The sequence below is a fragment of the Myotis nattereri genome, assembly GCF_964212035.1.
Source record: "Myotis nattereri genome assembly, chromosome: 14".
Lineage (NCBI taxonomy): Eukaryota > Metazoa > Chordata > Mammalia > Chiroptera > Vespertilionidae > Myotis > Myotis nattereri.
In genome coordinates, this window is record NC_138089.1 from 20010893 (window position 1) to 20038791 (window position 27899).

Below are 27899 nucleotides of genomic sequence, written 5' to 3' on the forward strand. Positions count from 1 at the left end.
TGGGCTCCCCTGGGCCTAGTGTGCACCTGCTAGCCTCTAAGATGAAGGTAATAGGCTCTAGTTCACAGGGCTGTGGAGAAGCAAGTGAGTACAAGCATGGCTGAGCACACAGTATGTCCTAGCAAACAGGGCTTGAGAACATGCCCACTTGGCCAGCTCTCTAAACTGCTAATGTCATTGCTGAGATACGGCAGCCCCTACATCACTGAGCTCACCCCTACAGAGTGCATTCACAGAATAAAATAGGTCTTAACAGTACAGTTGTTCATTACTCCTTTTATTCCTTTAAAGAAACAGTTCAGCCTGGCAAGCTGGCCAATTCTTCTCAAGGTCAAAGGGAAAGTTCTCATATAAGGATGTGGTTTCCTGACCGGGTGGCCAGACAGGCCTTCTCTCCTACAGTCTGCAAATCAAGGTTTGTGACTGTCACAGTATGTCCAGCCTCAGTGGAGGGGACCCGAGGAAAAGGGGCTCCCAGTAGCTGGTATCAGTCACTGTTCTCCTGGCTACAATTTAAGCAGTTTGCGTATTGCTATGTTTTTATTTTCTTCTGAAAAAAAAAATGAAAACATTTTTGCAAGAAAATTTGAAAAAAAAAATGAAAAGCGCAAGAAATGAAAAAAATATTTTGCCCTCACTCCCACAATGCAGGGATCATCACTCGATACTCTGCTCTCTTTCCCAAGGATAAGGACTTTGAAGCAGTCGCTGTTTTCAGTTTTCTAAGTTCATTGTTTCTCTAACAAGAAATTCATAAAATGTAGCAAACAATCTGACAATCTGTTCTGCTTTCTAAGTCACTGCCTTTAGCAAAAAACAAACAAACAAAGCAAACATTTTTGCTGGCCAGCTTTACCCTTGTAACCTCTCGTTGTCATGAAGACTTGTGCCAGGCACTGTGCTTGGACATATCTCATCTAATTCTCCCAGCTCCAATGGAGGGACCATCGCTTCCCTGCTGGGAAAATGCTGAGCCCAGGGATGCAGGTCCCTTGGTGACAGGCTAATAGGCAGTGGGACTCGGATTCAAAACCAACTCTGCCTGGTTTCTGAGCCTCCGGTCTCCACCTCCCTCTGCACTGCCACCTGGATATGGTCTCCTTGCCAACGCATATCCTCAGCCCCGACGGCAACTACTGATGGATGGACTGCGCTTAGCAGGCACACGGCTGGTTGCAGAACCACTCTGTACGCCAGCTCTCACCAGCCAGCCCTGTCTCTGTTTACAGTGGACTCATTCAGGCTGCCCTGAAATCGGCCTTGATAGCCAAGGATGCAAGCATCCATTTTAGATCAAGGACAATTACAATAAACTGAGTGAGTGCAGCAAGCTAAGTATCATGTGAGTCACATGCCCGATGTATGATGTCTTATTTATACGACACCCAGTGACCAAAACCCAATGCTTGGCCTCAGAGAAGCCGTGCAGGGCCCGGTGACACCATGAAGTCGTGCTGCCCCCCCACAATGGGCTCCGCTGGAGAAGATGCGTGCCTGGGTGACACGGATGCTAGGCCAGGAGAGAAATGCTGATGATTCTATATTCGCAGATGAAGTCTTTCCTGCTCAAGGGGAGATGAGCAGCCCAGATACGCCGGAGGGAAAGCAGGCCACGAGGGTGTGTCCGGAAGCACCCGGAAGGTGGGGGAGAGGCAACGGGCATGTCGAGACAAGGAGCCTTTTCCTTTTTCTGAAAGGTACCACACTCTCATTAATTAGTGTTTTTAAGTGTCTCGAAGATGAAACGTCCTTCGTGCTCTTACTGTGATTACAAAACCCTTTTGATCGCTGTAAATCTAAAACAGCTTTGGTATTTTTTAAAGAAACAACAATTAACAGGCCGCTTTGAAAACCCAAATGACCTTTATCTTAAATCAGTGTCCTCTGAGTCTCCGTGAGTCATAGGCACTGTGTGTGGGGAGGAGGTGGCCAGCCCCGCTGCCACTTTTGGGGGTCAGACTCGGCCTACTGCTCGGCGGCTGGGTTTAAATCCTGCTTCTCAAAAAGCCAGTCTGTCCTATGAGAGCAAGTGAGCCATAAAAATGAAAATCATGCTGAGGGGCCAGGTGGGAAGAACTTGTGCCAGCAAAGGGACGGGGACAGGGGACCCTGACGCAGGGAGGAGAGGGGCCGCTGCTGACTCGGACGAAGGGGCGATGAGCTCTCAGCAGAGAAGGGAAAAGCACGTGGATGCTACACACAAAGCAAAGGTGCCTGCGGGCCCCTGGGAGCCAGCTCCTCCGGTATTAGACACCTTGAGACAAAACCCGCTCTAAAGTTTCCTGAGCAAAAGTGGATGCAAGAAAGACAGCCTTCAAAAGGAATGTCACAGTTTCAAACAGACTGCCACCCAGTCCTGGAGCACACACATGTGCCATGTGCCAATTACATTCCCTGTTTCACATAGAGATTTCCAATACCACTGCCCTTAGGAGATGACATCTATGATTTGAGAGTTTGTCTCTGACATTTGACAAGCAACTTTTTGTGGCATTTACAGAACTTTATTTGGCACAATTCCTTTGAGAAAATAACGATGTATCAAAAAAAAAAAAGCAAAAACACACACACACACACAAAACAAAAAAACACAAAACCTTGAGTAAGTGGAAACCGTCAGACAAGTTCTAGTTCAGAAACTGTAAAGACAATGGATTTCCTTATTCCCGTAAGTGAAATCAGAAAATAGTATCAACCAACACTGAAACGCAATGTGCTAGCCTTGGAACTTTCTGTAGAGTGAGCCCTCCTGTGGGTGGCTTTCTCCTTCCGCGTGTGCCTCCCAAGCCTGTCACTGGGGAAAGGACTCCAGTCTCAGCATCCCAGCTTGCAGGGATGGCCGTCAGCAGAGAATGGGGAGATGTCTCAGCTTCAAGGTTTTTGTGCTAAGTGACACGAAGGGAAGGGAGCTGGCAATGAATTTGCAAGTGAAGTAAGAAGAGAGATGCGGAAAAGAGGGCAAGGGATCCTTCCTTCCACACCTTGACTGGTGGATGCCTGTGACAGTATCACCCTAGGTCTGACCGCTACGCCTTCGTCAAATGTGCAGGTGGGAGGGAGTTGTGTGCAGCTTTTGGGGGGAGCTGCTTGGCATGATAGCTTTATTTTGTTCCTCCATTTTCTGCTAATTTTTTCTAGGAACTTGTGAAGAAAAGAAGACAGGCAGGGACCCATCTTTGTGGCCACGTCCTCCGAGACAGTTTCTGATTTTTCCAGCTGAAGCCTCTCTCCTTTCCTCCTGGGGCGGCCCTCACTCGGCACCGCCCCCAGGACACAGGGCTTTGCAGCATACACACGCATGTGACATCCCTTCAAGCCGCCTGCTCTCTGCCCCAGCCATTCCTGACCGCCAAACTCAGTAGGCTCTCACCCATCCTGGGTCCATCCAGACCACTGGACTGGTGAGCGAGCAAAATGTTTCCTTCTGATATTTTTTAATGTGATCCTCAGTTCTACTGATATATCTTTAAACACACACACACACACACACACACACACACACGTTTCTGGATGCTTGCTAGTCTGACTAAGCCCAAGAGACCTCTGACATCACTCATGACTCAGAGGAAAACCGAAAGCCCCTGGTAAGGCTGACTGAGTCCTCTGGGTCTTCTATTTGTCTGTGATCACAGATATGTGGGCAGAGGCTGGAACAGGCCACTGTAATCAAAGAAAAAGGCCAGTGGGCCTGGCAAAGCAGATGGGATGCAGCAAACTGCCACATCTATTGCTTCTAAGTAAGTGTCTCTTGAAAGTGAATCACATCCCTCCATCCCTCTAGCCACCAGGTAGTGTCAGCCCCCATGATACCTCTCTCCTTGATGGGGGAGTGCTCGCTGCTCTGGCCTCTCTCTCACCACTTCCTGCCTCTCGCCATGCTCCCCAGCTACACTGAGCCAGCTGCAAAAAGGTCATTATCATTCTTGCCTTCAGGCCTCTGCACACACTGCTCCATCTATTTCCACCCTCTTTATCCCAACTCAAAGTCAAGTGGTGCCTCAGGACTCACAGAGGCATCAGGTCCCCGGGGAAGCCCGCACTGGCCTGTCCTCAGTCAGTTCAGGACCCCGCCTCCTCCTCTGCCTCCACACCCACCACACTGCCCTGGTATTAGGTGCTGACTCACAGGGCCCAGGACACGCTGGCAAAGAGTAGGTTCTCCACGATATCTGATGGATGAGCGAACAGAGTAAATGAACAAATGAGGGTGTGTATTCCCTTAACAAACACTGGTATGACACTCTGTGCCTGGCCTATTCCAGGCATTTTATGAGCATGAAGTCATTTAATCCTTATAACAACCCCATGTAGTTCATACTATTTTTGTCCCCATGTTTTCAGCGAAGGAAACTGAGTCCAGGTAGGTTAACGTGTCCAAGGTCGCACAGCTGACAGTGGTAGAGCTGATGTTGACCCCAGACACCTATCCTCAGAGATGCTCTGCTCCGTGGAGACCCAGGTACCTGTGGACCTGAGGGTGCTCCTGGCGCCTGCCTGAGATGTCTCCTGCCAGGGCATGGGAAGGGGGTGATGGCAGGTGACCTGTGGTGTCATCAACAGGCGCCCTGTAATTCCACACTGAGCAGAGCTGAGTTTCAAATAACCTCTCAAAGGAATCTTTCCATTAAAAAAAAAAAATGCACACACACACATACACACACACATAAAGGAGGGGGGGAAGTAGGTTTACAGTTCATATGGAAAATAATACAATAATTAATAAATAATAACACAAGAATAAACAGTGTTTCCCCACACTCATCACTGTAAACCTACTTTTGCCCATTCCTGTGTGTGTGTGTTTGTGTGTGTGTGTGTGTGTGTGTGTGTGTACTTTGGTTTCATAGTCTCTGGCCCCAAAGGGAGAAGTCGTGTGGCTATGGCCAATGCCCTCTTGACTTGTTCCTCAGGAGATCTCCACCCATCCAGGGAGCGACAGGTACGAAAAGCCTTGAACTTCAGACTTGGCCCCAGAGCGACCTGGGTGGAGGCTGGCAGGGCAGACTGTCCTTTGGGATTTCTGACCCTGTCCAGCTGGTGCACAAAAGCATTCAGTCCTATGAGATCCGCAGCCCCAGGCCAAAGCAATGCCAGCTACTGAGTGACCTATCATGCGATTAATGTGTGTATGTGTGTGTGTGGTGGGGTGGGGGGGGAGAGGGTGTCATTAAGTCAAGGGCAGGGGGAGAGCCCCTCCCAAGGAGAAAGAGGCAAGTGAGATCCAGAACTTTCAGCTAAAAACCTGCCCGGCTTAGCCAAACTACCTTCCTGTGTCAATATTCCACATGTGCGGGCGCCTCCTTTGCCCTAAGGATGCCACTGAGAACGTAGACGTGGCACATGGGAGGTGCGTGCCCAAACACACGTGGCCATGGCAGCTGCTGCAGAGCTCATGGCCAGGCAGCTCCTCAGTGAAGTGCAGTGGTCAGCTCAGGGTATGGTAGGCATTCAGTTATTGGGCCAAAAAGCCATGGTCTCAACCTTTTTATTTGCATTCTTTGGGTCTTATCATTTAGGATTATGTAAAAAATGACAGCTGCTTATAATTATTTGGGGGGTTGAGCTGCAATAATTAAAAACAGCTGCCTTTATCTTCCCACTACCAGACTTAACCCCGCGAGGTTGGGTCTACTGAACTTCAAAGGAGGAAGCAAGAAATAAAAGAAAACTCCACACATTACTAACAAATTTCTAGTGATTCATTTAAATGTATAACCAGTTATTCCAACAGCCTTCAAACCTTTAATTATCTTTTAAATATATATAATTTGGGACTGCTAATTAGATAGCAATTTAATGCTCTCATGGGGATTCAGATGCACTGTCTTTCTGAAATGTAAACTCCCCGAGGAACACGCATTGGCATTCAAATGATTGAATTCTTCAGATATTCAAATGAGCGTGGGCATTCACCCTGTTGGGATCATTGGGATATTCGCAGTCAGCCCAGCTGTAGGTTTTTAAAAATATATATTTTTATTGATTTCAGAGAGGAAGGGAGAGGGAGAGAGGGACAGAAACATCAATGATGAGAGAGAATCATTGATCGGCTGCCTCCTGCACGCCCCCTACAGGGGATTGAGCCTGCAACACAGGTATGTGCCTTTGACCGGAATCAGACCTGGGATCTTTCAGTTCATAGGCCCATGCTCTATCCACTGAGCCAAATCAGCTAGGCAGGGGTTCTCAACCTGTGGGTCGCGACCCCTTTGGCGGCCGAACGACCCTTTCACAGGGGTCGCCTAAGACCATCCTGCATATCAGATATTTACATGACGATTCATAACAGCAGCAACATTACAGTTATGAAGTAGCAATGAAAACAATTTTATGGTTGGGTTACAACATGAGGAACTGTATTTAAAGAGCCGGAAGGTTGAGAACCACTGAGCCAGGGCCCAGCTGTCGGTTTTACAGGACTCCCCCTGATAGACTGAGGGTAAAGCTAGGCTTTCTCCCAGTCCTAGTCCAGCCCTCTGGAGAGAACCAAGTCAGGGCCGGGAGACCTAACCTCACTCTACAGCTCCGTGGAGCCTCCTCTTAGGTACAGGTGGCTCTGTTTTCTGGTTTTAAGGAGGAACCCTCTCTCCTGGAGTTTAAAGTTAAGGAAGCTTTAAAGCTCCCATCCCGGGAGTCCTCCATGCTACCCTCTGGGCAGTTATCATTTTAATTAATAACTCTGCCCCCACAGGCAGATGGAGGAGGTGAGGGCTTCACTCTGCCTTGAGCTTCCATTTCCTGCTTATTCCCGCCCGTTGAGATGGTCCTTTAAATTATATAAAGATGTGTATTGTATCATGTGGAGAAAAGCAATTGATCAATTAGATGACATTGGGCAATGACAGAAGCCAGCTCTCCAGTCTCAGTCCCTCGGCATGGCGAGGGTCTGCATTCCTGAGCCAGGCTAGGAGCTAGCAGCTGAGCCTCATTTCCCCCACCAGGGGAAGGAGGTGCAGACAAATCTATAGGAATTTTTAAGAGATCATTATTCAACACATTGCATGTAATTACATTTTGATGAGCTTTTTATTGCTAATTCATCATCCAAGATGGGGCACTCTAGATATGAAATTAATCTAGTGAAACAAAGGTCAGAGTGTGTCCAGTGCAGAGAGGAGCTTTGTCCTCATCAAATTCTTCTGACAAACAACAAAGCAGCAGAGAATCCTATCTCTAAACCAAATTTCCTTCAAGTGCCTTCTCGGAGATGAACGGCATAAAGATGTGCCTTCTCCAAGCAGGCTGGGATGTGGTGGGAACCTGTGCAGGGGCCTGGAACAGAGTGGAACATGTGCTTAATGCCACCGTGTTAATGAGAAGGTCCAAGTGGGTGCACGGAGGCCTGGAGTCCAGGCTCTAGGGCAGAGCAAATCAATTTCTGCAGAGAAATGTGGACATACTGGTGTCTTAGCTTGACTTCTCTCTGAAGCAGACCCTGACCCCAGAATTCAACAGCAAGGATTTTACTTGAGATGGGATCCCAGGAAATGCCTGCAGGGACATGGCTAAGTGACTCAGAGACGGAGAAGGGCAGGCACCCAACATAAGGTGCTGCCCGAGCACCTTAGCACTGGGGGCTCTGGGAGCCAGTGTGCAGCAGGCACCTGGAGCTATCCCACCTGCGAGGTGCCCGTGCTCACCCGTCTTTGATGGAGGGATGCTGATCCTAGCACATCTGGCCTGCTGCACGCCTGAGATAAGTGGGCCCCGGGAGCCAGAGAATGTCTTCGCCCAGGGGCTGGCAGCTGCAGGCAGGCTGGCATGGGTGGAAATGGTCACGACTGAGGGCAGACAGGCAGGCATGGGGCAGGCATCAGCAGCAGCTGCTTCGCTAAGCATGTTTCCAAATAGAAATTTATCAGTAAAACCTCCAGCCGCTCTCCCTCGTGCTTTGGAAGTCTGTTCTAAGTCTACCAGCAGATTCCAGACAGGACACATTGAGCATCCCCGTGCCTCAGGGTTTGCAGACATGGTTCCGCGCCCCGGGCCAGTCTCACAGCCTTGGCACAGTGTATTCTCTTTCTTCCCTCGGGACTTCAGGGCTCAGCTTAAAATATCGCCTGAAGAAGGGTTCTCCCTGACTATCCAACTAAGGGGGTGCCTCTGCCTACTTTTTAATTTTCTCAGATCCTGTTTCCTCTGGAGAGTTTATCCAAAATGTGTACAACTATTTTTTTTACTGATCAGCTGTAAAAAAACAAACAACAAAAAAAACCCCACATGTATCTTCTCCATGAGATTGCAAACACCAAGTGCAGGGGGAATTATTTTGTTTTGTTTTATCATGAGATCCCCAGCATCTAATAGGATGCCTGGCATTTGAGAGGTGTATCCTGGTGTCTGCAGGGCCCTTTGCGGCTCCTGGTTGTGCTGGACTGTGTCACCCACTGTGACCTCCAGCTTACAGGCTGCAAACCAGCCCCCTGCAGCCTTCTCAGCCACCCCTTCCACAGCCAGACACCATGTCCTTTTATAAATGCTACATTTCCACCCTGGTGCTTAATAACATACTGTCATTGTGTGATCAATCTCCTATATGTGGGTGTTCTCTCCTCATTTATTTATCATTCCACTTCCTCTGCTAGGCACCTTACCAGGCCTTGAGTGCACAGGGTGAACAGACTAACCTGCCTAGCGGTCTTCAGATTGCTTGCCATGAGTGAGGGAATGCCTGTGTCAAGATACTTCTATGATGTAGCGGAGCTCAAACTCTAAGGTCTGGGCAAGAGGCCTGGTGGGAGGAGGAGAGACTTCTGGGGGCCTAGGTGTGGGTGGGATAGAGAGGAAAGTTTTGTGGGGAGGGAGAGGGAAGAGGTGCAGACTGTGAGCTCCTTTGGAGCAGGGGTCAGAGCCACAGCCAGCAGTGGTTCCCAGACCTGCGGATCCTGAGGGTATATCAGCTAGGCTGCTCTGGTTGTAAGCAACAGAGGCCAATTCTCTATCCCTTGAACAAATGGGAATTTGCCAGATGCATCCTATATAATAAAAGGCTAATATGCAAATTGACCGAAAGATGGAACAACCGTTTGCTATGACATGCACTGACCACCAGTGGGGCAGACGCTCAATGCAGGAGCTGCCCCCTGGTAGTAGGTGTGCTACTACAGTGGGAGCACCGCTCAGCCAGAAGTGGGCTCATGGCAGCAGTATTGGGAGCCTCTCCCGTCTGCCACAGCACTAACAATGTCTGGCATCCCCTGAGGGCTCCCAGACTTTGAGGGGGCACAGGCTGGGCTAAGGGACCCCCCCTCTCCCCCGGACCTCTAGTAAATAAATAAAGGAACTGATAGAGGGTCTTTTCCTCTTGCCCTTTCTCTTCCTCCTTCCCTTCCTTCCTTTCTCATTTCCTCTCTTACTACCCTTGCTTTTCCATTCTTTCTCTTTCCTCCCATTCATCCTGCTTTCCCTCCCCCCTTCTCTCTGGACGGAGTAAAGACTTAAGAAGAAACAGCCTTCCATCTACTCATACCTTTGTATCAGCCAGGGCCCAGCAGGAAGCACATGGCATAGTCAAGCTGGCTAATTAAGGAAAGTTGAATAAAGGGGCTATTGTAATGGTGTAGGTAGGGTGTGGAAAACTACAAAAAAATGGGGCAGGGCCCTGGAACTAGAAGCAGTGGGGACCTTTTTCTCCCATCTGCATGAAGGGACAAAGGAAGGAGCAGTCCCAGGAGTCCACAGAGAGCAAGGGAGGCTTTGTGGCTTTAGATTGTGTGCAGCCAGTCTCAGGGGACACAGGGCTGAATAGACAGAGACCCCACCTCTCCCCTCTCCACTGCTTTTGGGTGGCCCCCAGGAGCAGGCCCCACCCACAACCCAGGGCCAAGGAGCCACTGCTGTGCTCCACACAGGTCTGCGTGCCTGCAGGCGGCCCAGAGCAAGGGGAGAACTGTGTGCTGCAGCCAGGAGGCTCTCCAGCCCAGCTTTCCTCTTGTAAAAGAGCCTCACACATCTCAGCTTCAGTCCTCCCAATTGCATAGGTTTCATCTTATGGAAAATGACAGTGCCACAGTCATCTTTTTCCCCCTGATGATTGACCCCATTGTACTTTGACTGACACAGTCTTGGGCTCAGCATCAGTTACCATCTCTGAGATAAAACACGAACACTGGGGATGCTGTCCGGACGTAGGAAGCAAAGCACACAGGGTGTTCAGCATCCCGCCTGGCCCCTAACGCCCTTTTGCGTTACTGCGAGCCCCTTACTTGCTAACCCCATCTACGCCCTGAGCGCCTAAGCCAGCCGTGGGCAAACTACGGCCCGCGGGCCGGATCCGGCCCGTTTGAAATGAATAAAACTATTGAAAAAAAAGACCGTACCCTTTTATGCAATGATGTTTACTTTGAATTTATATTAGTTCACACAAACACTCCATCCATGCTTTTGTTCCGGCCCTCCGGTCCAGTTTAAGAACCCATTGTGGCCCTCGAGTCAAAAAGTTTGCCCACCCCTGGTAAGCACACCCCCGGCCACAGAATTTGGGGACCAAGAGGCTGTTGAGGTCCACAGCTGGACAGAAATCCAGGTGCCCCCTCTTCGGCTGAATCCCCAAACGCAGGAGGGGTAAGCGTCCCCAGCTCCGGGCAGCACTGCTTCCACTCAAGTGTCCAGACCCGGGCAGTGCAAACAGTGCCCTCAACAACAGCATCAAGAGGAAGGCAGTGAGGCTCTTTTGCCAAATGATGTATTTCAAAAGGAACAGCTCGCTACGTGGGGGTCACGCAGTCTTGTTTGTTTTCTCTCGGGAACACGCTCCTCTGAGCAGATACATTTACGAAGCATCCGTTAATTCTTTCTTTTAAACGAAATGGGATGGATTCAGACCAGGCCTGTTCAGAGAATGTGTGCTGGAGGCACTGCAGCCTCCTCACGGGCACACGGTGGTGCCTGGGCGCCACCTACTGGGCATCCTCCTTCAGTTCAGCAGCCTGAGTGAAGGGCCTGGAGGCTGGGAAGGGATTCCAGCAGTGAGAGCCCCTGGAAGGATTGTAAATTATACTATCCCCACCCCACACACCCTGACAGGCTGGGGCCAGCAGAATGCCTGGTTCCTAGACCAGAGGCAGAAGTCATGTCCCGTCTGGTTGGAGGACAGCCATCCTGGGGACAGTGTGGGGCCCCTGCTGGGTAAGAAGAAGTGTCCACCAGAGTGGAAAAAGGATGCAGGTGGTGTGCTTGCCACCTCCTCTGGGAAGTCCTCCTGTATCACAGGGTGTCCTTCCTTGAGCAAAGTAGACAACCCCCTCCCCCGTGAGCCCACAGACCGTCCTGGCCCCTCTGGCTGTCGGGGACTCTGGCTTGGTGCAGTGAGCTTCTTGTGAACAGACATCCTTCCACCTGCTTCTATGTCTCCATTGGCCAACACAGTGCTCGACCCCAGGAACATCCGAGGAATACTTGCAGGCCAGCAGGGCAGAGGGAGAGGCCGAAGGAAAGGAGGTGTTGACGGAGCAAATGTGCTTGTTTCTGCACCTGATGTAGCAAGGACTCAAGAAACGTTTCCTGGGAAAACATATGGCACCTGCACTTCCAATTCCCCACTTCAAGTAGGGAATCGGTACCCAGACGTCTAGTCATCAGCATCCTTCAAACATCATCAGGATCATGCCACAAATATTTACTGACTGTCTCCTCTGTGCAGAGCCAACTCCCAGGAATTCACAGGGGACAGCAGGGGGTAGTTGACCTTTCCCAAGAGTGATAAGTGAACCAAGGAAACTAAAGCAGGGACATGATGGGGAATGACAGAGGAAGAGTGTGGCTCCTTTGGTCAGGGAGCAAGGACACCTCTGTATAGGGGAGACCTCTGAGATGAGACGTGGGGGTGAGAACAAGCCAGTCACAGTATATCTGGGATGAGATTATAGGCAGAGGGAAGAGCAGGCACAAGGATTCCATTGGGGAATGGAAAAGGGCCAGGATGGCTGGAGCACAGGGGAGCATGGGGGGCAGCCACGCAGGCCCAGCAGATCAGGTCATGGAGCCAGATCTAGTGCAGAGCTGGGGTCATGCTGGAGTTTGTTTTACTCTAAATGCCAAGGGAAGCACAGCATCGGACTGATGTCAGCGAAGGTCCCTCTGACTGCTGAGTGTATGGTGCTGGGGTGGGGAGGGGGCAGGTGCCCAGAGAGGACCTGAAAGGGGACTGAAGTCATTCATCTAGGAGAGATGGCAGGTGGCCCTGACCAGAGGGTAGGGACAGAGAGAGAAGAGTGGGCTTGGAGCACTTGGGAACCAGATTCCAAGTGGACAGGAGGGTGGAGGACTTGGGGGAGAGGTCCAGGAAAGCCACTGGTGGGGCCACACCCACACCTGTTGAACTCAAAAGAACCCTTCGCATTTGCACTGAGTAGTTGTGGATGGGCAGAAGAAATGAAGGAAGGTTAATTGAAGCATTGCGGGTTCAAGAATTGCACAGAAAGAGAAAACTCTTAGGTGTGGGATGGAAGAAGGCCCTTACATAATTGAGGATGTGCATGATGATACAAAAATCACATTTGACCTCGCCTGGCCCATTGCTTAAGCCAAGTCAGTGGACTTTGACAAGGATTTTAATAGTGCCCCTACCTTTTAAGCTTCAGTTTAAACTGGTGTTTGATATGCACTGTCCATGTAGCATTCAACATATATTTACATGTGTCCATAGGAATATCCACTTAATCCATATGACAGGATGGTGGTGTAAGAATGTTTATTAGCATGACCACATGTCATTCGTGTAGTGGACCTTGTGCAAGGGTCCATCTGTATGTAACCTGTGCAGTTACAAAAGGACATGGAAACATAACTGCCTGGTGTTCGCAAGGACCAAGCAGCAGAATCAGCGTTCCGATTGGGTCAGGGACAGTCAGGAAGGACACAACGGAAAGGCGGTGACCCCAGACAATGCTCAGGCTGTGGAGAGCTGGGGGCTGGACTGGCAACAACTCTGAATTCAGGGGGAGAGGAAGGCTCTGGAACAGGTAAGGAAGACAGATGACACAGTCATCTGCGGAATGTGAGCTCCCTAAAGAGTTAACCTGAGTTTTACAGAACAAGAGAAGTGGTGTGTGTCTCAACATTCCTATTGGACAACCTGAAGGCCCAGGCTCACCCACGCGGCTGAGGCTTCCTGGCCCCTGGCTTGTGTTGCACAGTTTGGTTAAGGAAGTTGACATGGCTTAGGACGTAAACAGTCAGAGAAGCACGGCCCAACCGGGGAGAGCACCTGCCCATCTGCCCTGGCACTGACTTGATGCCCTAAGTTCTGGACAACTCTCTGCTTTCCCTCCCAGGAGGCCACAGCCGGGGGAAAAGGGTGGGAGGGCGGATTATGGTGGATGAGGTCACAAGGGAGGAGGCTAAGAAGCCACCAACCATTTGCACAGACTCCCCAGATGAAATAGTGATGGGTGGCGGTACTAATGTTTGCTCTCATTCACTTTCAGGAACGAGGAGCTCCTATAATCCAGCATCTGATTCAGAAGGGTCCCAAATAGCTGGCCACGCCCTAGGCCTGTGCTGGCACCTGCCGTGGGTGTAAAATACACACCGGAGCTCAAAGATTAGTATGGAAGAGATTAGTATTAGGGATGTAAACTATCTCATCAATAATTTTCATATTCATTGTATGTTGAAACAATGTGATTTTGAATTTATTGGGTTAAAGAAAATATATTCTTAATTTCACCTTTTTTTCACTTTTACTTTTAGCTGTGGCTACTAGAAAATTTTAAATTACCCAGCAGCTCAGCAGCTCATGTTCGTGGCTCCCTTTATATTCTCACCAACAGACCCAGTGTAGACAGAGTTTAACTATAATAATCCAGTGATTACCCTGTTGTTCATCCACGTGGCAACAGAGGCCAGGCCTCTCGGTCATTCCCACCCTCCAGCCACTCTGCCTCCCATCTCCTGAAGCACCAACTCACGTGGCCGGTGAATGTAGCACATCCTAACCGAGCTGGTTCAGGGCTCTGGCTTCCGGCACTTTCTAGTCACCTGACCATCTTCTCGTTTATGCAGTGCCTCGCTTCCTGCAGGCAGCCTGGATATCTGCCTTCCCAAGAGAAGCCCAGCTCCTCAGCCTGGCCCTCACAGGTGTCTACCATCTGACTCCAGGTGCCTCCTCGACCCATCTTCTTCCCAGGCCTGACACACACACCCTTCCCAGGAGCCCTGGGCTTTTCCACCCACCCGCATCCTAGGCTTGCTATGAAATAAGTTATTGATTAAAAGCTTTAACACATCTAAGACACTTCAAGCAGTGTCTGTCACATAACAAGGAATCAACATATGTTAAAAAAAGAAAATACTAAGGTCAACAACACAAACATACAAAAAATGTTGGTAGTGTCTCTAGTTATTCTCCCCAAATCTTAAATCTTATCTGTATGTTAGATTTGGGGTTCTCTGAGGCAGGGCACATCTCTGTAGCCACTCTGAGCAGCTTGCTCAGGCCTGGAGCACAGTGGACCTCCAGCAGATGTTGAAGGAATGAATGAAGATTTCTCTCCCCGATTCCCACCTCCCATGATGTCCACCAGCACACCCAGTGGCCCATGCGTTGGCAAATTTTCAACCAGAACAGAAACCTGCCAGCATCCTTCCCCACCTCCCGGGCTTGCAGGCACAGAACAAACATCCTTTGGCAGATATGTCTGCGTGGGCCTCCTGGAAGCAGGTCTCAGGTTGTGCCCGCTCCAGGCTCCTCCGTGGGCCCTGCCTGTCCTGGGGCCCCCTTTGTGCCCTCTTGGTGGTGTGACCAGGCCCACATCCCAGGCCTCCTTGAGGAAGGAAATCAACTCAGATGTCCTTTCTTCTAAAGGGGGAAGAGAGAGGGGGAGGGGAACCACCAAAATCTCAAAACAAAACAACATCAGGTCATGCTAAAGGTGGCACCTACCCAGTCTTATCTCCCTCGATGCCCTGTTGGGCAAAAGAAAGAGACATATTCAGGGTTCCACATTAAAAAAAAAATCCATTAAGCTCTCAAAGACATGGGAAGAAGGAAGTGCACAGCAAATCAGCCTAGACAGTAACTATACGTAACTATATTTTGAAATATTTTTCATCTGAACGTTAAAAAGTGGTTGAGACCAAAAAAAAATTTCCAGGTGCTTAATAACTACAGTACTCAAAAGCATTCCCTAAGTTCTAACTTGAATCCCTCTTGCTGAGCTGTTGTCCTGTTCCCCACCCAGAGAACAGGTAGGGCCCCCACCCGTGGGATGGCCCCCAGCCCACCCGATGTCACATCAGCCCCTACCAGCGGTTCTCAACCTGTGGGTGGCGACCCCTGAAAATACATCCTGCATATCAGATATTTACATTATGATTCATAACAGCAGCAAAATTACAGTTATGAAGTAGCAACGAAAATAATTTTATGGTTGGGGGTCACCACAACATGAGGAACTATATTAAAGGGTAGCAGCATTAGGAAGGCTGAGAACCACTGCCGGGTCCAACAGGGCCCCGCACCCCAGGTGCCAGGCAAATGTCTGTGGAATCCGTATCAGTCAGCCTACCCGCAATGACAAGCTGGTGGCAGGACAGGGTGGCTGAGAAATAACTGAGGACAGACTAAGGGTGGCCCAGGTATCAACGGAAAAGTGTTACTTTAGCAGTTTTGCCAATTAAACCAAAGCAAGTCGACTGAGTAAGGCCCCTACATCTGAGCTGTTTTTGGAGGCACGTCATGATTCACACCCAAATCATACAAGATTAAAGAAAACACTGGATAAAATCAAGCCAAACATTAAGTTCGGGGGAAAGATCTTATTGGACAAATTAGTAAAATATTGGTATTGTGCTTCAGAGAAACCCACTTCTTTTCTCCAGCTGGAGGGGTGGAAACAGCCTCAGTGGCAGAGGGAGAGAGAATATGAGTTGTTTTAAGTGAGTTTGCTCCACCCTCTCACACTGGCCACCGCCCCGCACTCACAGCCAACGTGCTAACCAGTGGCCTGGGCCAGAACTGAGGGGAACGTGCATCTATAATAAGGATTCTGTTATACGGCTGGGCTCTGGAGAAGGCGCATCAGGTTGGAATGAGGCTTCCTTGCCTGAACCCTCAGCTAGCTGAGGGAGCTGCTGGCCACTGGTTGTCCCCAGCCACACGCGAGGGTTCTGACCAGGTGGATCACGCTTGGTGCAGAGCCCGGGTTTCAAGGGGAAGCTCACAAGTGACATTATCCAAATGACCAAAAGTGAGAAACAGTGAAAACAGCGGGTTTGGAGGATGCCTGCCTTCATTCACTTCCCGGGACCCTACTGTGTGCTGGTGGTGAGGGTCAGAGAAGGGAAAACTTCCAGCTTTTGTTGTTCAGGTGAACAAAAAAACAGAGACGAACCAATGACTTGTATAGGCCAAAGCTGGGAGTAGTCCATCCTTGTCGCTTGGCTCTTACCATCATTTCCTCTTACTGCAGCTTCTAGTGCTGTCCCTGTTGCTACTTTAAAAACCACAGCAACCCACACTTTGGTTGCCTAAAAAGATAGGCTCAAATAGAACCTTATAGTATAGTTGCCGTCTGTCTTCTAGACAAGAGTTGGCCAAGAAAACTGAGAATGTGTGTGTGCGCGCACGCGCGTGCACGCGCCTGTGAGAGAGAGACAGGAAAGACAGAGAGAGACTGAGACGGGACGACAGACACACAGGCACAGACAGGCTTACCCGAGGTTTCCCAGAGCTGAAGGCAGACAGAAAGGAGGATTGAATCACTGCATGATCTCCGGACTCTGTATCTGTCTGGGTGGGTGTGTTTGTGTCCACAATCCCTAACCAATCTATAATAATAAAAGTGCAATATGCAAATTGCGAATGACCAGCCGAAACCGGTTTGGCTCAGTGGATAGAGCGTCGGCCTGCGGACTGAAAGGTCCCAGGTTTGATTCCGGTCAAGGGCATGTACCTGGGTAGCGGGCATATCCCCAGTAGGAGATGTGCAGGAGGCGGCTGATCGATGTTTCTCTCTCATCGATGTTTCTAACTCTCTATCTCTCTCCCTTCCTCTCTGTAAAAAATCAATAAAATATATTTAAAAAAAAATTGCGAATGACCAAACAGCAGAATGACCATCCAGACAATCGTCCGGATGACCACGCTATGACATGCACTGGCGCCAGGCCGGCCAAGGTGGATGGGATGCTATTGGTCGGGGGGCCCCACCATTGCCGCACGATCACCCTGGCAGAGGGAGGCCCAGGCCACCCTCTGTGGGGCAATTGATCAGTCGGGGGGAGGAGGGGAGGGGGGAGCCTCCATGATCGACTGCCCCAAAGAGGGAGGCCCAGGCTACCCAGCCGGCAGCGCTGCAACAGGTGGGAAATATCTCCCTCTGCAGGGTGATTGATAGCAGGGCTCCCAGACTGTGAGAGGGCGCAGGCTTGACTGAGGGACACCTCTCTCCAGTGCACCAATTTTGTGCACCAGCCCTCTAGTGTTTACCATAATAATCTGAACCAAACGAATAATCAAAAAGTGTTCTTTAGATCCCCCTTAAGCATCCACCACCACCATGTCCACCCAAACTATTTTATGACACCTGAGCTCAGATCCATAGAGCCAAAAACACACACACAGGTGCCAGGTTAACCACCACTGTCCCCACCATGTCCTGGGCCTGCTTTGTTACACAGAGCTCTTGGCTGGCATTATCTCATTTACTTTGACAACCAAGCTGAGATACATCACTATGGTTATGACAGGAGTGTAAGAGAAACAGATGCTTAGAGAGGTGTGTGACTTGCCCAAGGTCGCACAGCTGGGATGTGGCAGGACTAGGAGTCAAGGGCAATGTCTGTGTTGCTGAAGTTCCTTCCACTCCCCTGCTCTCTCTTTCCCTGGAGGAAAATGCAAACCTTGAGGCACAGTCAATGTCCATATATGGACCCCATTCAGATGGGCGCGCTCATGGAATCCTCTAAGCCTCCTCTAAAGAGCTCATGGCCTTGGGGTCAGAGACAGAGAAGCCGCCTGGCCATTCCTTAGGTCCTTATCACAGGTCAACTGCAATATGGTTCATCGGGTTTAGATGATCACAAGTGAGATTGGGCATCTGGGTGGGCCACCCCATTGATGGGAACTTGACCCTGGTTACCACTTTTGGTGAAACCATTCAGTACACTGTTTCAACAGTGAGGAGAGCAGAAATGGTTTGTATTTGCACTGTTAGGATGAGATTGGCGCTGGCTGGTTGGCCTGATTTCTGAGAGCCCTTCCACAGCTCTCAAAAGAGCACCACTGGACTGTTTGCAAACAGACCCTTTGCTGCACGACCAGAGGATGTAAACGAGCAGAAAGACCTGTGGCTGACTGTGCAGATGGGAGCCGCTCATCCCTGTTGCCACAGAGAGAGCGAAAGTGCCTCGGTGACTTCTGACATCTGGTTCCATTCCGTCCCTTCTTTAAAAGCTGATAAATAGGAAGCTAATTCACTCACTGGCAGAAGATCCAGGTTTGATTGTTTCATTTACTCGGTTCCACTCCCACTTGGAATAAATAAGCACTAGGAGCCAGACTGAGCCGCACCAAACACACAACTCGTCCCGCTCCCCACAGACAATCCCAACCAGGCAGCTCGGAAATGGGCAACGTGCTAAGCTTTTAGACCTAAATGTTTCCAGACTTAAATATCCTTAGAAAGTTCGTATCTTTTTCAATCAAACTTTTCAATAGTTCAGAGTTACATTTGGAACTAGCTAACCAGTTAGCCCAATCTTTTTCTGATAAAAACATTGTGGAAATCAACTGTTACCGTAATTCCCGTCTTAACGCGTGCATATGGGATCCACATGACATGGCCGTGACTCCGTTAATACCAGGGCGATTAGAGCAAAGCCGGATGATGATGGAGGTCAAACATGAACTTTTCTAAACAACGAGTCAAGCGAGGAGCAGACTGGTCCCCACAAGGCTTCGCCAACAAACATTTGCGTAGCAGGCATTGTCGCTCTTTGCTGATTTTGATGAAAGAGAATGAGAAGTCTGGGGAGAATGAGAAGTCTGGGTACATGTGAATATGTGGGTGTGTACACGTGGATTGCTATAGGAAACAACCTACACTTTCTTAACTTCCAAAAGCAGCATTTACTGTATTACTCTTTATACCTTTATAACATCTGTAAAATGAACTAAACACACAAACCAAAAGGGCTGCCTGTTTCCAACACATTCCAATTAGTGCAGAGATGGCAAAGACATGGCCCCCTCGCCATCGTTGCCCTCCACGCCCACAGGAGATGCTGCCAGGGGACCAGGGCCTCCTAGCCAGCAGTCTGGCTGCCCTTCAGAATCCTCCTCAACACGGTGCTCCAGGCAGCCTCCCCCAGGGGGCGGGGAGGACTGTGAACCCGTGATCTGTCCTGGATGTGGCCTAACCCCACTCATTGCAGAGAAAGTGAAAAAGTTGCTGAAAGAAAATGGTCTACAGGTCGGGTCACCAACAATGCTACCAGATATGGCCTTGGCAGGAAATGATGAAAATCTCAACTGTTTTATGGAAACGAAAAGGTGTTGTTGAATCCCTTCAACACAGGAAGCACTGGGCTTAGGCAATGTAATTTGGGGGCAAGTCCTATGGTAATGAATTTCCAGAGATGCCGGGTCTAGTTTGTTGTATCAAATGAAACTTGCAACAAGTCAGTCTCGGGTTGAAGAGTCAGACCATTTGTTGTATAAAGGTACCCATTATGATGTGTTTCAAACAATTCAGAGTTTAAAAAATCTCCATATATTCACAGCAGTGAAATCAATAAAGAAATGCACATAGATGTATATGGATCCTATATAATAAAAGGCTAATATGCAAATGAATGAATCACGGAACAACCGGTCACTATGATGCATGCTGACCACCAGGGGGCAGACGCTCAGCACAGGAGTTGCCCCCTGGTGGTCAGTACACTCCCACAGGGGGAGCTCTGCTCAGCCAGAAGCTGAGCTCACTGCTGGCGAGCACAGCGGAAGTGGCGGGAGCCTCTCCCACCTCTGCTGCAGGCAGGTGGTAAGGAGCAAGGGATCCTGGACTGCAAGAGGGCGCAGGCTGGGCTGAGGGACTCCCCCTTCACCCCCAGTGCATGATTTTTGTGCACCAGGCCTCTAGTTTATATATACCAGCATGATAGTAACTGTATCTACCCCAAATTATTTATTTACTAACTGTGAAAACCACCTTTAGGAGATAATATTATCAAATGAGCTTTTAATGTGAACACCACTGCCAAGTGTCATCCCTGTAGCACTGAAGAAAACCTTTTAAATCATAAAAGGAGAAACACAGAAAGAAGTCTTTCTCTTACCAGTGGTCTGAGTTCTGGATGCGTCAGGATATATCCATTATTTGTGATTGCAAAGGCATAACCGTGAATCCCTAACTGTAAAAGGAAGCGAGAGAGAGAAACCTTCATTAGCTTGCTCCCCCGTGCATTCACAAAGCATAAAGCAGCCCGGCGTTTAGTAATTTACAGCTTAAACTTGGCATTCATAACCCTTATCAGCACAATATTTCATTAAAATGAACGTGAGGCGCTGATCCTTGACATTTGGTGGAAATGAAGACCTGTCACAGGAGAAGCTCAGCAAATAGCACAATTTAAAATGTCACATCCCCACGTTGGCATCAAAGGCTTTACTTTGATTTATTTAAAACAAAAACAATTACATTTTTTTTTAAAGTGGCTAATGTTGGTGGAAAGGCCTTTTGTCCAAGTGCACGGAATTTTATCACCCTGGGTGTCTTCTCTCTTCTGTGATAAGGAAAGAGGTGACCTCATTCTGATGCACATGTAGGCTGCCTGCAATTCCACACCCACAGGGGCCACCTCAAGCACGCACTCTCCTAGGCAGTCATTTTTTATAATTCTTCAAGGATAAAAGTGTCCCCCCACCCCCAGCCTGCAGAGGAGCCTGCCAACCCCTTTTACATCCCTTTGTCTTTAAATTGTGAGGCTGCCAAGCTTTTCCATGCATGCTTCCATCGACACAAAGCCTGGGTAATTTTCTATGCAGAGCCTCACTTAATTTATGTTTTCTGACTAAATGGGACTATGGGAAATAGTTTGAGAGCAATGAAATGTTTTATTAGCTTTAAAAAGTATGTAATCAAATTTAACACTGCACTTATTTAAATAATAATCCTGGCTTTTTGACAATATTTCTATTACACAGCTGACTGCACCCATTGGCTACAATAAATTTACCTACAAATCATTCATGTATTAAAATGGCCTCTGGCATAAAACCTATACTGATCTCTCTCTTTCTCTCTCTCTCTCTCTCCCTCTCTCTCTCTCTCCCTCTCTCTCTCTCTCTGAAAAAAAAAAAAAATGAAATGTAACCCACTTTTCCCAGAGCAGTAAAAGGGAAGAAGGAAAAAAAATCCTACATTTTTTTCCAACGAGTTATTTCATAGTTCTGAACTCTCACTATTACTTTTCTTTAAAATCCTCTGCTGATCACGTTCTTGAATATAATACTATTAAACGATCCAGACAACAGAGTTTACAAACCAAGAATGACCCAGTCTGCTTCTTAGCTTATTGTCAAGGTAATGTGAAATTGACTTCAGAGAATTTAACACTGGCAATTAAAAGTTTCCTTTGCATTAATTACATAAAGCAAATATGCATGTGGTAGTCAAGGGCAACAGGCATTTTCTCCTGGAGTTACCTTGCACAGCAAGTTTTAATTAGATTCTACTTGAGTCTAATGATAAAAGTATATTTCATTATGCTGAGAAAGATAAACCAGAGATTTCCTATCCTTTGAGATGTATATTGTCTCTTTCATCTTGTCTCTTGGAAAAATGTCAGATACAGTCAACACTGCATTAATTACCATTAGTATGTCCCAGTTTAATACAGACCAGAGGGGTCAAAAGGGACCAGGGGAGTCTAACTTTACCCATTAAAAGCAAAAGTGGTATTTCGTTGGAAATTCGAACTCCAAATTAGCCCCAACAAATGATATTTTATAGTCAGCTAATATAGTCAGTGCCTTCTAATGTACATTCCTTCAGGAACTAATACTGAAAAGAAGATAGAACTCCTTGCATATGCTCCCTTAATACCCTCTACTTTTCCTGTATTGCACTTATCAAAATTATAATAATCAATTATTTGTGAGTTTGATTATACCTTATCAAGGCATCAGTCAGGGGCTTTGATGAGTTAATACCTATCTCCCTACAGGTTCCATGATGGCCAAGGTCATGTCATGTGGGTCAAAATACGTGGAGGGGTTGTTGGGACGGAGGGAAGGGGAGCACGGATACCAGGAAGAGTAAAAGGAGGAAGTGGGGGGACAATAAAACACATTGAATTGAGTGCAGATCCTACAAAGCTACGCGAAACTCTCTGCTCTCTCCCCTGGAATGAGGGGCTGAGCTGACCTCCCCACCCAACGTACTACACTCACTGTGTAATGGCCACCTCTTCTTCCTTGTTGCCCATTTATGCCCTGGCCAACTAGAATCTGCCTCACCCACCAAGATGCCACCAGAACTCCTTTCCCCACAGTTGCCAATGGCGTCCTAATGACTAAACCTAGAGACAGCTCTCTCTCGAATCTTTCCGGTTGTGTTAGCCGACTGCCCCCTCTTCCTTCACTCTATTCCCTCAGCTTCCAGGGCCCATGCTCCCAGGCTTCCTCCTTCTCATCCTCCACCCATCGCTCAAGCACTCATTTTCCCTAGTTTCTCTCCCAGCTGCGGCCCCTGCCCTCAGTGGCAGATCCACGTACCCAACTGTGTGTTGGCCATTTCTACCTGGATATCCCTCAGGCACTGCATAGACACCACACCCAGGGCATTGCAGTGCTCTCCCCCTTCCTGTGGTTTTTCCTGCCCTTCTCTCTCCAAGGTGGCACCACCACCCACCCCGATGCCCACATTAGAAATTAGAGCATCATCCTTAGGTTTGTTTCTCTCTTGCATCCCCAGCTTCTTGATCCAAGTAATCACTAATTTTTATACCAGAAATTACCCACATTCAACTCTGCTTCCCCACGCTTCCACCCATGTAGATTTAATGTAATAGATTTCCACACTTGTCCTAACGGCTCTCCTGCCTCAAAGCTTGGCCCCAACCAAGTCCCCTCAAGACTGATCAAAGGTAACTCTGGCCCCTGTTGCTCCTCTTTGTAAAACCCGCTAAAGACCTCTCTTTGTGTAAGATGAAACCCGTGGGAGTGTCCATCAGGTCTCCCTGGGGTTTGGTCCCTACCTACCCACCCAGCCCAGCCTCCTTCCACTCATTGCCTCTCAGGGCACATGGCAGTGACAATAACCCCCTGTGGTTTTCTCTCCCTCCCAGACCTTTACTCACACAGTGCTAGTGGCCTGGAGCACTGCTCTGCCCCACGTCCCCCAGCTAATTCTCATCCACACTGTAAGCTCAGCCTCAGGATCATCATGGCCTATTAAAAGTCTCTCCTTCCCAGCCAGTATGCTCAGTGGTTGAGCATCAACCCATGGACCACGAGGTCTCTGGTTTGATTCCCGGTCAGGGCACATGCCCAGGTTGTGGGCTTGATCCCCAGTGGGGGATATACAGGAGGCAACCAATAGATTCTTTCTCATCATTGATGTTTCTATCTCTCTTCCTCTCTGAAACCAACGATAAATAAATAAAAATAAAATAAAAGTCTCTCCTGACCTTCCCCATTGTTTCCTCCTTTCCATACCATGTTTCCATAAAACCCTGAGAATTTCTCCATTGCTACCTTCACCCTTATGCATGAAACTACACCCTAATGCACTCTACTTTTCCTGTATTGCACTTATCAAAATGACAATAATCAATTATTTGTGAGTTTGATCATATATTACCAAGGCATCAGTCAAGGGCTTTGATGATTTCATACCTGTCTCCCAATGCTAGCAAGTTCCCTTTCCTTCCTCTGCCCTGTTCCCGATAAGACAGCACCTCCCCATCAGAATGGGCTCTTGGTGAGGAAGGAGACATCCCACTCATCTGTGACTTCTGCAACCCCTGGCATTATGTCCTGCAGGTAGCAGGTACTCCAGTTAAGGTCGGTACCTACTTTGAGATGTTCTTCACTTTTTACCCAAATATTATCTAATGCATCTTTAAAGTCTAAATGAACATTAATGTTAGAAAATGAGCTAAAAAGGCGAGGCTGACTTGTGATGGCAGGTGTATACTCCATCCTTCTCAAGGCTGTTCCTGAGGTCTTCCTGACATTCAGAAACGACCTGGTAAAAATCCTTCCCAGGGGAACAGCCTGGGAAAATAACATCAGAACGCTTTGCTGGTTGGTGGGCGACGCATGGCTATAACCTCCTGTAGATGTGCGAAGAGAAACTCGGAGGCCATCTCCAACGACATTCTGTGGGTCAATCTCTCAGAAAACTGAAAGCTTATCATGTCACAACGTCCAACATTCGTTTTGGGCCACAAATCAATATACTGATGAAATATGTAATTTTTATTTCATCTGAAATAGAACCAGTGTTCCTGTGCAGTCCCGCGGAGTAACAGAACCCAGATAGGACACGCGGGGTCCAGCACTCGGGGCTGCTCAGGGGGCCTCAGTCCTGAAGCCGCCCTCCTGGAGACCAGGGGCCTTGGTCCACAGCCGGGAAGGAGGTGCCTCCCTCCACGTGCAGGGCTTTGGGCTAATGAAGGGAACCCAATTATAAAATGGCTCGTTACCTTAACAGAGGCTGTGGTGTCTGGAAAATTTTGCCGGGGGGTCTGGAATTCTTAATAAAAATTATAGGAAGTCTGATTGCCTTGTGGGAAAATCTATGCAGCGAAGGGAAAAGAAAGAATTCTATCTTCGGGGAAAACCCCACAAGCCAAGCGCTGACTCATCTTTACAAGGTGTCGATCAGGACGGAAGGTGTGATCCGCACTCTGCTCCCCGGAGAGGCCTGTTCCACCCTGGCTGGGCCTGGCTGACACACACACTGTCTCCCAAGGTGTTTTGTGGGAACCAGAGAAGGAATGACTTAGGTGTAAGTATGTCCTACCTGTGTCTCCGATTCCCAGCCTATCCCCTGGGAAAGCAAAAAAACAGAAGTGCCCGTATGTCAGGCGCCACTGGTTAATTCCTGGAGCTGACCTTCCTCTATTCTCCTGCTACACTTTGTTTCATTCATCGTTTACTAGATGAGTTATGCTGAGAAAGTTATTTCAAGTTTCCTCAACTAAAAATGGGGCCAAGGTGCACCCACTCCATGGGAGCCTAATGAGGATTCAGTGGGAATCGTGCATGTAAAGAATTTTTACCATGCCACACAGTAGCAAGTTCAATAAACCTTTCATTGTTTTATTTTATTTTAGCCATTATTGTTCATATTATTAACTATTATTTGAACTATGATTATTATTATTGTCATTTATTGTTCTTAATGGCTTTAGGGTACTAGATAGTGGGAAAACCATGGCTTACTAGCCCTGAAGCTTGGCGAAATATTTCCATTTTCTGTGCCTCAGTTTCTTGAGCTGTAACATGAGGGTAACAGCAGCGTCTGCCTCTTATTAAGTGAGAACATGTGGTAAAGAGGGTCGCACCTTCCCCGGGAGAGGAAGCTTTGAGAAATAAACTCACAGGGTCATTATTATCAGTTTCATATTATGTTCATAGTTTCTTGATTTGTTGGGCATGTATCAAGTCGTGGCCCTGAACTTGGGTTTCTACATCTTCTCATATGAGATAAGAGGCTGAGAATTGCTTGGAAACATTCTCTCAGGGTGGGATGCCCTTCCTTAAACAGTGAGCCAGAGATTCTGGGTGTCTTTAGGGAACTCAAATCTCTCCCTCATCCTTTAGCTTTCAGTCTCTGGGGAGCTCCACCATTTCCAAGACTTGTTGATCTGGGTTTGGATCACTCAGATCCCCTAACCCCAACTGTAAGAGCTTTGATGGGGGTGAGGCTGGTTGTCAGGAGCCCCGGGGGCAGTAGGTAGAAGGCCTCTGTCATCTCAGTCAGCCCAAGCAGGAGAGTTCTTTGGCTAAGGAGGCCATGTTTTGTGAGCTCAGACACCGGACTCTAGCTTAGAGTTCATTTCCTCTTTCCTGTGCAGGTGGCTCTCTAATTTGATGACTGAAATGGCATCAACATATGGGAATAGAGCTGCCTTGTTTGTTCAAAGGAGCTTCCCTTTCTTGGGTTGGAGCGGGTGCTAAGGGCCCACCAGGAAGTGCTGGGAGAGCCAAAGTCTCTAGGGACTCTGGGAAGCCCTGGCTTAGAGGAGGGGTGCAGCATGGGCTTCTGGATGGTGATGATGGCACCGATGCCCAGAGCTGAGGGGAGCCCCAGGGGCGGGGATGCCCACCACTGCACGATGAACAACCCCCATGGACCTCACTTCTCAGCCCTCCATTATGTTCTAATGGACTGTTTTGCTTTCTTAGGAAAAACAGAATGTAAGCAAGCTAATTTAGGGGGCATATGGGCCCAAGATTAAACTTACTAGCCAGAACCACTTAGTGAGTGAGAGCCCTTTTCCAATTCCTCCCATCCTTCCAATGATATAAAAAAAGTTTCATTTAGTGCTGCTTTAGCTCGTGCCTTGACTGCTACCTTGAAAAGACCAGACCTCAAGTTCAGAACCTTGGATTACCAAGCAATCACCTCATACTATTATTTTGTTTTCATGATTTTTTTTTTTTTTTTTACAATTGTCCTCTATAAATGGCTTTACTTTTTAAAGGGAGTTCCCTATTAAAATTGAGTTAAGTGAAGAAAGTTCTGAGTTGATTTACAAGTGACGGTTAAGCCAAGAATGGTACAGATGGTCAATGAGCATGGCAACACATTGCGAAGTGGTATGTGAATGGCTGAGATCTCCTCTCAGCCCCGAGGTCAGAGGTCACACAGACCTGCCTGAGATCACGCCCACCACTTCCTGGCCCTGCACTCTGTGAACATTCCCCCTGTGAACCTGCATCTCCTATGAGTAGAATGGATCCAGGAGCACAGCCCTTACCTAAAGATTTGCTAAGGTGATGTGGGGAATGCACTTTGCACAGCATCGAGTTCTCGGCCACTGTTACCTGCTAATATTGTACCAGGAGGCACCCTGTCTCATACCACAAAATAATGATTTTTTAACAGCCATTTTCTGCACTTCTCATTTTACATCCAATGCTCTGAAATGTGACCCGATCATTCTGGCTGCATCCATCCATGCAGGTGACTTGCTTGGACAAGAGTTTGCTGTGATGCCTAGTGACTGGCTGATCCATTCTCTTGCTCTTACCCCAACCCTCTGTCAAAAGGTGGGGCTGTGCTTGTCATCAAACTTAAGAATCCTGCCTGAAACACATGACCTTGGATCATAAGCCTTTCCCAGGCCTTTCAAAATTCTTATAAAAACTCATTTTTAAAGGTGGCCCAGGATCCCAGACTTGAGCTTTCTCTAGGGCAATGATCGGCAAACTGCGCCTCGGCAAACCGTGGCTCGCGAGCCACATGCGGCTCTTTGGCCCCTTGAGTGTGGTTCTTCCACAAAATACCGACTTCTGCACATGGGCAATGAAGTTTCAATCTCACTGTATGTGCGCGCCCGCACGTGGTATTTTGTGGAACTGCCACACTCAAGGGGCCAAAGAGCTGCATGTGGCTCACGAGCCGGGGTTTGCCAAGCACGGCTCTAGGGCATTCTAAGTTAGCAAAGGTTTAGTGGACACGAAGCCCACACGTGCCTGAATCTGGGGTGGGAAAGCCATGAGCAGCTCCATGCAGGCAGCATCCCATGCGGAGAGGGCTGGGGTACCAGGTGCTGCCTGTCACAGCGGTCCCCACGGCCAGTGTGCCATGATTGTTTCTACGAGCAGGTCCTATTGTTATCACACTGGACAGAGAGGAGTTGGAGACCTGTCCACATGCAGCTCCTCAGCAGTGGAGGCAGGGCCCTGTGTGTGGCTACTCCAGAGCTCTACGCTG

The 27899-nt window shown here is 48.5% G+C and overlaps 1 protein-coding gene across 2 annotated transcripts in view; it reads right to left on the reverse strand.

The window, feature by feature from the left end:
• CACNA2D3 (calcium voltage-gated channel auxiliary subunit alpha2delta 3) overlaps nt 1-27899 on the reverse strand; it is a gene marked incomplete at its 5' end in the record, with an annotated part of 806336 nt that overhangs the window by 194369 nt on the left and 584068 nt on the right. For both annotated transcript variants that reach the window (XM_081105975.1, XM_081105974.1), the window contains one exon: nt 20284-20358. In XM_081105975.1, the coding sequence (XP_080962101.1) occupies nt 20284-20358 (75 nt within the window). The remainder of the gene's footprint in view (nt 1-20283; nt 20359-27899) is intronic.